The 11,690-nt window shown below is 30.5% G+C and overlaps 2 protein-coding genes across 2 annotated transcripts; one reads left to right on the forward strand and one right to left on the reverse strand.

The window, feature by feature from the left end:
* The first annotated feature begins 4,206 nt into the window (after positions 1-4,206).
* Positions 4,207-5,873, forward strand: LOC130979665 (uncharacterized). The gene is made up of 2 exons (XM_057903152.1): positions 4,207-4,425; positions 5,083-5,873. Exon 2 carries the CDS (start codon positions 5,096-5,098, stop codon positions 5,525-5,527), a length of 432 nt encoding a protein of 143 aa, XP_057759135.1. The 5' UTR covers positions 4,207-4,425; positions 5,083-5,095; the 3' UTR covers positions 5,528-5,873.
* Positions 5,874-6,139: 266 nt separating this feature from the next.
* LOC130979662 (subtilisin-like serine-protease S) lies at positions 6,140-10,539 on the reverse strand. The gene is made up of 11 exons (XM_057903149.1): positions 10,260-10,539; positions 10,060-10,154; positions 9,878-9,975; positions 9,611-9,769; positions 8,894-9,005; positions 8,282-8,810; positions 8,090-8,184; positions 7,751-7,993; positions 7,545-7,659; positions 7,284-7,473; positions 6,140-6,998 (listed from the first exon to the last, which is right to left on the reverse strand). Exons 1-11 carry the CDS (start codon positions 10,335-10,337, stop codon positions 6,436-6,438), a joined length of 2,277 nt encoding a protein of 758 aa, XP_057759132.1. The 5' UTR covers positions 10,338-10,539; the 3' UTR covers positions 6,140-6,435.
* Positions 10,540-11,690: the final 1,151 nt, after the last annotated feature.

Here is an 11,690-nt window from a genome sequence, read left to right on the forward strand (position 1 = left end):
AATAATTGTTTAAAACTATATGCATTATTAAATTTTTGAGTAAATGATCTAATTGACTTCGCATTTTTAATATATTATAACTCATAAATAGGAGATGCAAATGAGCTTTGAACTGACTCCTTTAACTTGTTAGAAAGGACAATTTGGACCACGACGACCACAACAACAAATAATAATAATAATAATAATAATAATAATAATAATTATTATTATTATATTATTATTATTATTATTATTATTATTATTATTATTAAGAAAAAATGAGTTGCATGTCAACTAACGATGCTAATCGTTATCCCAAAATTTTTGTATGCAGTTAGAGTATATCCAAAATTTGATTAAAGTATAATTTATGTTATTGTTAGTCGGATGTAATTTGAAATATTTAACGAGGATTATAATTTGTAATGAATAGTATTTTTTATTTAATTAAAATAATTTATTATTTTTTATAATAAAATATTATTTATTTATTATTTATATATATTTTAATTTTTTTAGTTATTAATTTTAATGTTTAAATTTATTTATAAATTTTTAATAATAAATTATAAAAAAATTATTATATAAATTTATAAAATTCTAAATTTTATTAATTTAAAAATTATTTAATTAAATATTTAAAATTATATATTAAATTTTTAATAATTTTATTTTATATTTAATTAAATCAATTTAATTATAATTTAATTTTAGTTTGATTATTAAATAATTAAATCAGTTACTTTATTAATTTATTAATCGGTTCGATTTTCATAACTTTACTTATATATATCAAATATAAAATAACTAATGTAATTATAATTAATTATATGTATTATTTATAATTTATAAATAAATTATAAAATTATAATTTTCTCGCCGTCTAGGGACTAGATTGATAAATGGAATCAGGAAATTAAGACTTAAGAGCGTTAAAAAGTCAATTATATATAAAGTCAAGGCTGAAGATGTTTGGTTCAGTTAAACTAAAATTAAAAAATATATATTATAATGGTTTTGTAAAATATATTTTAAACGAGGTGAATTTTAATAGTGCATTAGTTTCTTTGAATTAGTACCTAATTTTTATCTAATCTATTTTTTATAATAAATTTTAAAAAATTATTTATTTTTATATTTTAATTAAATATTAATTTTTAATTTTTTAGTAATTAAACACCAATTTTTTAAATATCATAACAATCACTTTTAAATAAATAAAGAAAGCAAAGAAAGAATTTTTATTGATTATTGATTGATTGAATTGAACATGTGTTGTAAACTATTTGGGTAAAACTAAATATATATAGAGCATTGTCCTATAAAAGATAAAAGTAAAGATAAGATAAGAAGAGAAGATAACATTAAGATAAGATAAGATAAACTAATAAAGACTAAAATTAGAACTGAATTTATGTATTCTGTTGGGCTGAATTTGTGGGCCACAAGACTTCTTTATTATTGTCATGGGCTAATATAGAAGAGTAGTTTAATATTAACTAAATCTAATTATTTTTTTCTTTTCATGTGTTTCCTTTTTTTAACTAAAATTTTTTATTAATAATTTTAAAATTATTAAACCAATTTAATTGAATTTGATTACTAAAATGTTTAATCGTATAACATTAAAAAAAATCCAGTGCTTTTCGATTGAATCGGCTAGATAATGTGAATTAATATATGAATTTGAATATTTACATATAGATAATTTTAAAATTTTTATCTGAATTTTAACTTATACAGTAAAATGATAAGATAAGGCCCACATGATTTAACTAATCTCTTAATTATTTATTTATTAATGGTTGGCAATTTGGCATGTACTACAAATATAATTTTAGTGATCATTGGTACTATACGTTTGTTTCCCAACGAAACAACATAATTTTCTCATGCATAATATTGAATGAAACATATATATGTAAGTGTTGACCAATATCTTTTATTCTAAAATGACACCCTATTTATTTAGTAGCTAGATATTTTTATAAAAATATTTTTATTAAAAATAATATTATAAATTATTAAATAATTTAATTAAATATATTAAATTATCTAATAATTTACAAATTATAAAATAGTATGCTTTTTAGGACATAAATTAAGCACCATGATTCTGGCTAGCTAAAGTCAATCGAAACATGGTCTTATAATTAATAATTTAATATAAACTGATATATCTGACCATGGATTATTGGCTTATTGCCTCCACATCAAGAGTAAGTAGCTACCTCCCTTGTTTTTTGTCTTTCACTGTTATCATTATTAGTTGGCATATAAGAATAATGTTACTAGCTATGACAATTAATTAAACTTCTAGTATACTTAAAGAAACTATGTATGTCTGACCTAAACAACACGTTTCTTATTTTATTATTTTTAAAGCAATTATAACTATAATTTGATCGAGACAGACAAAAATGGTTAAGATGAGAAGAATAATACAAGATAATTAAGGTTGACTAGTAGCGTATGAAAGATTGAAAGTTTGTAGTTAAAAAAAAAAAGACTCAACAAAAGTTAAGGTCTTGCTTATAATTATTATTATTGAACTCTTTCCATTTACAAATTAAAATGCACGATTCATAGCTTTTTTTATTATTATATTAATAAATACTAATGTACTATTAAACCCAATTTAATTAAAAAATTAAATTATAGAACACGGTTAGAAAGAGGACACATAGAGCGCGATAAAAAAGAGGAGGGCGCGTGTAACATAGTGCAGTAAAACAAAATGCAGATTGAATTCTTGAAACACAATGCAGATGAAACTGCCGGACAAAGGTGCAGATGAAACTGACAGAAAAAGCCGCAGACAGAAAAAGCCGCAGACAGGCCATAATGACTATTCCATGAAAGATACTTGTTTTCTGTTAAAATGGGGTGACCAAGACTATATTTGATTTTTGCTTTAATGGATTTAATAGAGATTGGTTGGATTATGAGTTAAATTAAAATATTGATTATTCATCGTGGGAGGAAGTTCAAAAAGAAGTAGAATAATTTCTCACCGAAAAGATAATAGTTCATGTATCCTTTTTAAGGAGGATATCAAGACTCTAATACCATGATAAAACTATAAAAAAATAAGATAAGAAAAGATAAAAAATATTATATTTAAAAAAAAAAATTCACATAGAAGTCGAACTAATTATTCCATTATATACAATTGCAATTCCAATAGTATAAAAATTTTTATCTATTAGTTATCACCACAGATCTGAACACATCACAATAGTTAAACATTATACAAATCTGAAGTTCAAGACATGGAAAAAGCGAACCCTAAAGCCACTATCGGCATTGACTTCCACCATTCCCTGTTGTTCTTGTAATCGTCAGAGGGTAAGATCACGTTGGGTTTCTTTTTTGGTTTGGTAACAACAATCTCGTTGTGGTTGACATTGCTGTCACGACGATCCTTTGTGATGCAGCCACTGGACGGCAGAGACTTCGATAGTTTCTTCTTATTAGTAGTTGGACATGGACAGTAGCACGATTTTAATTTGGTGATGAACTTCTTCATCTTCGAATGTGGAATTGAATTGTTAGTTACGATAAAATTGTGAAAAAATAGAAAAAGAAAAGATGAAGAAATTGTATTGATTGTTAATTGATTGAATTATGAAGGTAAAACTAAATATATATAGAGTATTGACCTAAGAAAAATAAAAACAAATAAAGATAAGATAAGAACAACTAAAGATAAGATAAGATAAAATAATAAACATTAAAATTATAACTAAATTTATGTATTCTGTTAGGATGAATTCGTGAATCATGAAACTTCTTTAATGTTATTATGGATTAAAATAAAAAAATAGTTTAATAATATTTTAATGTATATTTTATATAAATATTTGATTTAATAATTTATTTTTTATATATTTATATAATTTAAATGATCAATTTGTCAAATAGTCAATTTTTTAAACTAATAACTAACCAACAAAATAGCAGACAAGTAAAGATAAAAAAGAACAACCAAAAGATCAATTTAAAATAAGAAAGATAAATTTTTCTAAATAATTTATTGTACAAAATTTTTCTTTATAATTGCTTTTAATTTCAAATTTCAGTTGTATTTGTTGATGCTTAGAATTTAATTGCGGATATATAGACTATCACTAGTGCTAATCTTTTTTTTTTTTTTTTTTTTTTGAAAGGAGCTAATCTTTTTTGAGTTCGAAGAAGATAACTGAATATGATTTCTTTGTTGGCATCCAATCATAAGTCGCCACGTCAAACAAAAAAAAGGTCGGTACTGTACAAGGTTACCAGTTCACCACTACAACCCAATGCTTCTCTGTAACTACAGCAACGATTTCACACATTGAACCCTAAATTTTGCTTTCCTTTTCAAATTTCAATCTCCATTCTTCATTCGGCTGTGGAATTCAAGAGAAAAGGACAAGACCTTCCTCAATTTGACTTCTTCTGGTTTGTCCCTCTGTTTCCGCCTCTCATCCATCTCCAACTATTTTCGTCGTTCATGTAAAATTTTACCAATTTTTGGGACTTTCTGTGTGTGGGTGAATTCATGTAACCTTTTCTGTTTCGAAAGGGTTGTACTTTTGGATTTCGCTTTTGATAATGGGCGACTGTGTATATTTCTCAGTTTTAGAATATTTTGTGTATTTTCCAGTTCTTAGGGATTATTTGGGACCATTACTTGCTTTTTTTCCCCCCCAATATCAGGATTGTTCTTTTTTCCAAATCCTTTTTCTCATACAGCTAATTTAACTGTCGGTGCTGCCAATTCATGATTTATTTCGAATTTCTTGGTCAAGAAGGAAGTTTGATTCTGGTGGTCAATAATTGAGTAATGAATAATACCAAATAAGTTTTGGATTGTTACTTCGTTATGCCATCGATCAATTCATATGCTTCTGTGTGTTTGAAGAGCACCTAAAGCACTTGTGATTAGAAGTGAATTTCTTATTTGTTGCATTGATCTGGTGATTTTTGTTTTGTTGAGCACTTATGTTGATGAACCATGAACTTCTTTCTCTTAGTTTTAGGAGTAATGGTAAATTCTTTTACCTGAAACTGAAAGTAATCCCTGCTATGTTTTCTTTGTTCTTTCCTATTCTGTAGTGGCTGGTGAAAAATGCAAGATCCAAGGATTCCTTTGTCAGAGGAGTTCTTGAAAAATAAACCAAAGAAGAAAAAATTTTCAAACCAAAAGGCATCTTTGTTTCAATTGCAAGGGAATAATACCAAGGAAGAGGTACATGCTCCTATATCATCAAAACCAGGACAGAAGGGTTCTAAAAGACATTTGATGACTGAAGTCTCACCACCTTTTGCAAAACAAGAGGGTTCCAACTCAGATTCTTTTCCAGATTCCTCTGCAGCTGGAAACGAGTACCGGGCATTGAGGCGGAAGTATCTGTTGCTGGAAGATGAGAGCTTTTTATTAGGGAAAGAGCTAAGAGAGATTGAAGATGAAGTAAAGACTCTTGAAGATGAGAAAATTGCACTGCTGGATCAACTTGTTGTAATGGAAGGTCTTGTTGACCCGTCAGAGATACACTCCTAGTGTCTGCGATTCCTAGACTTGTATGTCATTTCATCTTCTGACGATGACATCTATATGTTGTTATATAATCTCTAAAATCAAAGTTTAAGGTTTGAGTCCTTTAGGTAGCTCTTTGGAACTTGGATGGATTAAAAACACATTTGTAGAAATTATATAAGTCAAAATTCAACCTTTCTGTTCTTTGTCTAGAATGTTTCTAGAATACTTTGATCATCTAATGTTTTTTTGTCATAGTAAGGTATTGTTTCTAGTTCATTGTGGTAGGTTACCCATTGTAATTCTATGGTTTCTTATGCAAATATGATTTAATGTTTTAAGAAGCAGCAAACTTTTAACTTTAGACAATTTACTTCAGGATTAATTACAGAATAAGTGTTGTTCTATATTGTTGTTCCTGACATCATAGAGTTTTCCCATTTGAGTATTCTGCAACCCTAAATTGAGCCTTACAAAAGTGAACATGTTGATCATCAGGAAATAAAACATGATTGCCAATCATATTTATCCTTTATGAAAGAGGAAGAAAAAAATATTGCCAATTATTTAGGAAAATAAAACAACTCCATACTCTTTTCTAGCATATTATTTTTTCGAAAATTATTATTATAAAAGATTAAAAATAATTAATACACCTTCTTAACTAACCACTTTGGTGGGGAAGGAAAAAGTGAAAAACACATCACACATTGAAAATAAATCTGAGAAATTTCAGGACTTCTGGCTATAATTTCTTCAAATTCTGTGTTTTGGTAATATTTGCTACACTGAGCATATAACTATAACATATGTTTGGCAGTGATCTTCTAGACTGCATCAGGGATTTTTAGAAGAATTGGTTATGATAGGCATATAGTGACTGCAATATTCTCACAGCTCCTATGCTAATGTAACTATTTACAAACACACTGTTATCTGACCAATCCAAAGCCTGATGATGAAGCCCGAACAACTATAGGAGTTGTGACCTGAGACCTGCTATTCTTCCATGACAAGAACCCAAATGTGTAGCCCTTTGAAGGAGCAGCCACTTTGAAATTCAATCTGAACTTGATTTTCTGTCCAATTCTTCCGAAGATTAACCTGTCTGGCACAACAGTGACATTAACTCCAGCAGGAGACACCACTACAGATTTATATACACTTCTTGCTTCTCCAACATTGGTGACAACACGTGTTACTGAAAAGTTGTCTTCAAGATTAGGCACTGCAATAGATGGATAGTTGAGGCTGGATGGTTTCTTGAATGCCCCATCACATGTGCTGTTGTCTCCTGTAACAAGATGGAGTGACCTCTTATCATAACCAATTGAACAGAGGAAGTCAATATAATCTTCTGGCTGTGAATCATAGACAAGGCCAGGATCTAGAACTCTTGTGGGGTTCACAAACCCTGATCCATAGTCAAATGCATTAGCTCTTCTTCCATCAGGGTCCCTTCTAATGGGTTTGTGCTGCTTATCCAGAATAGTAGCTGCACATTGAATTTATGATTAGTTTCTTGAATATAATCACTGAAACTTGTGGACTGTATGGACTGTATATTCAATGATCTACTTTTTCACTGTGTTATGTGTGATATATTTAACTTTTCTACATTTTGAGGCATCATATGATGACCAATAAACTTTGATCTGGTAAGGAGTTATGATTTAATGTTTGATTAAGAATAATTCCAAACTTTGTGTTAATCTAGTTATGTTCTTGGAAAAACCAGTTGATTGATTACAAACAGTAATGTTTGACTAAAATTTGATACCAGTTGTCATGATGGCAGATTTGATAGCAGAGGGCGACCATGAAGGATGAACAGCTTTGACTAATGCTGCAATTCCCGATACATGTGGACAAGACATAGAAGTTCCAGATATAATATTGAACTTCATTTTTCCAACGGCTGCCGGAGACCATGCTGCGAGAATGTTTAATCCGGGAGCTGTAATATCAGGCTACATAGCAGTACAGTGAGAAATCTTTCATAATTGAGAGGGGCATGTTTATGAACTTATGAGAATATCACCTTCAAGATTTCTGGGTTTAAGGAATTGGGGCCTTTAGAAGAGAATGCCGCTGTTCGGGGTGCAGGTCGAGTTCCTAGAACTGTCTTGGCTGCAAATATCCTCGCCATAGGCTTTCTGTTCGGCACAACAGAATGCAGGGTCAGATAATGGCAAAACAAGCAACATACTTAACATCAGTGTCTATTTTCTCAGGTGTAAAACAAACCTTGTTCTATTGATGTATGATAGAATATGTTCGCCCGTTCTCCTTCCAACAATAGCTGAAGGAATCACAAATGGTATGGCAACATCTTTATCTGTCTCATCAATGAGTATCATTCCAACACCACCTGCCTCTTTCACTACCCTACTTTTGGCCAACTTTGATTCTGATGAACTCTCTATATGTCTACACACCAGAACCTTCCCTCTGGCCTTGGTCTTATTCAGGGAGCTATCTACACAGTAACTGCAAAAAACAGAATCGAAACAATACCAAACTTAGAAAAGCCATCCATGCACATTGATTTAGACTGTTCTCTCTATCAACTACCTTGTGCTTCACCTGGATTGATAAGGAGTAAAATATCCATCAAAGGCATCTGCTGCAGATATTATTCTTTTGGAGGCATTCATTTCTAAGATGCTGAGACTTTCACCCTGTTCCATTCATTGGAGAAACAATAGCTCAGTCCAACATGAATGCAGAAAACACTAGAAATGGAAACAATGAATGAAAATAGAATCTAAACATTACCGAGATGTTGACACCATTTCCTAGTACAACATCAGAGGTGAAGTCCCTATCAGTGGAGCTAGCAGCAACAGTGAAAATCCAAGGTGCAAGGTTAGTAGCAGAACCAGGAGTTCCTTCATTCCCAGCTGATGCCACCACTAGAACTCCATGCCTAGCAGCATGAAAGGACCCCACTGATATGGCATCATTGAAATACTCTCCTTGAGGGGCTTCAGGACCCAGAGACAATGATATAATGTGAACACCATCTCTTATGGCATCATCAAAGGCAGCTAGCAAGTCCACATCATAGCAACCTGAATCCCAGCAAGTTTTGTAAACAGCAATTCTAGCCATAGGTGCACCTCCCCTGGCTCCTCCAGCTGCCAGCCCCTTGTAACTCATGTTCGACACGTAGCGGCCGGCCGCCGTGGAGGCCGTATGGCTCCCATGTCCAGTGCTATCCCTTGGGGACCTGAAAGAGACCTTCTTGTCTGACCCTTCTTCTGCTTCAAATCCACTCAAATAATATCTTGCTCCTATCACTTTCCTGCACCATAATAATTAACCAATGAAGTCAACATGGTGAAAAACTTTTGAGGGTGTGATTCAACTCCAACCACAAAACAAAACCTGTTACAAGAAGATGCATTGAATGTTTCTCCTAATTGACAATGGCCCCTCCAACTTGGTGGCACTGCTGGCATGTCGGTGTCTCTAAAGCTTGGTGATTCAGGCCAAATTCCTTCATGAATAGTCATAACCAATAAGCAAAAAAATTAAATGCACACCATGACAAAGTCAAAAACCCCACCATTGCACTGACTATTTAGTACCTACACCTTTTCACACTGATGATGTACCAAAATAATTTTCATAACAGTGATGATATTTGTTTTCAACAGATTAGGTGTAATGTATCAAAATGCGAACTTTTAATAGAATGCTGATCTAATTAAAGTAGTTCATAAGTAGGAATTTGACTACACAATGATACCATGTGAAGGTCCAGTGTTATGAGTCATAGTTTCCTTTTAGTTGCTATTCCTAAAAGTAGAGGGATAAAAGGTACATAATTTGGGCTACTAAAGAAATAAATGAAGTGTAGAAGTTCTTGTGAACAGGATAATAAATGTGTTTATGGGACATTGAAGTAAAGGTACACATGTGTACGTAAGTGATGAAGGAAAAGTAACCAAAAAGGTTCTATCATAGGAGGCTGTAGCAGCAAACCAGAGTTACTAGAAAGTTTGAATGGTTGTTAGTTGTTACTTTTCTTAAAGTTACAATTATTATTCATTTAAAAAGAATCTGGTAACTATGAGTAAAGACTACATAGTACAAACTCACCGGTATCAATGAAACCAACGATGATATTGGCTTGGTTCTTTGTGGATTGTCCTAGAATCTCCATGGTTTCATCCTTCTCAAGTCCCATAAAGTCCCATGAATGGGTGGTGTGAAGTTTTCTCTTATAATTGGGAAAAACTGAAACAACTCCAGACATTCCTGGCCATAATTTTGAACATAAGAGAGTTGTTAACAGCAAGAAGCCATTGATTTGTATGTTAGAAATTCTTATAGTTTCAAAAAGAAAGAAGAAATTCAGTGGCATACTTGAAAGTTGTGAAGCTTGTTCTTGAGTCAACTTGGCTGCAAAGCCTCTGAAACCATGTTTGTAGCTATAAATATGAGAAGCTTGTGCTTTCTCAATACTGTTAAAGAAAAATCACATATCAGAAACAAGAAAGAGAGGGAGAATTTTTGTAAAGAAAAAAACTGGCATCAATTATTCTAACCTTCCTTCATGAACAGCAGCAAGCATTTGATGGTGTTGCTTTAGAACATCCTCTGGTTCTTGCCCAGTTTTGCTTCCCATGTACACTACATAAACCTGCCATTGCCGTACAATTCAAATTCCATATAGTTTGATTGATTGGTTAATTAATTAACAAATTAATACAGAAGAAAACATAACAATAAGAAGCTATGTAAGTACCTTAGAAGAAAAGCAAAAGGTAGTTTCTGCAGCAAGAACTGCAAGAAACAGATAAAAGAAGAGACTTGAAGATGACATTGGTCACAAGTTCCAAGCTTTGGCTAATGATTGGTCATGAAACGATAAAGGGTTGCAGAAACTGAATGCCAATTCAGAGAAAAAGGGAAATCAAGATGGAGAAATAGGAGAAGGCAGAACAAGAATCATGTGTTTAGGTGCAAAGTTGTGGGGTGTGTCATGTGTGAGAATTCAATGAGAGAGGTTTATATATAAGAACAAGAATTAAGAGAGAAAACAAAGAATGTGAAAACGTGGAGTAGTAGTGGGTTAAAAAGGTTTAGATTATGATACACAGAGATAGAGATAGAGATAGAGAGATAGTGACTTGTGTTCTTTGAACTAACCAAGAAAATTAGTTATTTTCCTCTCAAACCGTTAATATAGAAAATTAGTAATTAGCATATGGCTGGGTTTTGAATGGAATCTCATTACGTTAAAAATGGTTTATTTTTAATGGATATTTTATATTTCAAAATATATTATATATTAGTGACTAATTTTAATTAATAATTTTAGTGTATATTTAGTATAATTATATTTTTTGTTTTAGTTAATATGTATTTTTAGAACACATGTTAAATTTATAAATTAAAAAAAATTATTAAAAATATAAAAAATTTAAATTTTTTATCTATTTATTTTGTATTTATTAAATAAAAATATTTAAAATTTTTTTACTATAAACTTATCATGTGTCCTTAAAATATATGTTAGCTGAATCTTGTATTTTTTATATTGAAAATATCAATTTTTAAATATTCAAATACCAATGTTAAGAAACACCTAGGTCTTGCCTAGTGCAATAATGCAATGTGTGGTTTAGAAACAAGCATGTTTTAATTAAGTGATTAACCACTCTTTGTTTTTATCATTGTTTTTAATTTGTGTAAAAAAAAAAAAAAAAGAAGAGGAAAGAGATGTTGTTTTCTAAGTAATAATAATGGTTGCTTGGTGTTCTGAAATTTTGAGATGCTGTTGCTTTGACTTGACTCAATCACTCAAATATTATTTTGGCGTATTGAGTGCATCATTAATCGTAGTCTTCATTTAGATTATTGATTTAATTATTTTAGTCTACACATTTAATAATGGGTTTTTGAAGTTCTTTGGTGAAGAACAAAAATACACCAATCACCGCCATGTATTGATGCTTTATAAACAATCAAGGCAACTCCGTTCTCCTTTACACGATTGCTAGTGAAATATATATATATATATATATATATATATATATATATATATATATATATATATATATATTTTTTTTTTTTCTTCTAGTTAAATTAAATATTTAATGTTGTGTAAATAATTAATAAATTTTTATAATTATACAAAAATAGAGAGGCGCATATCTAAGTTTTGCTTTTACAT

Source organism: Arachis stenosperma, chromosome 5, assembly GCF_014773155.1.
Source record: "Arachis stenosperma cultivar V10309 chromosome 5, arast.V10309.gnm1.PFL2, whole genome shotgun sequence".
Lineage (NCBI taxonomy): Eukaryota > Viridiplantae > Streptophyta > Magnoliopsida > Fabales > Fabaceae > Arachis > Arachis stenosperma.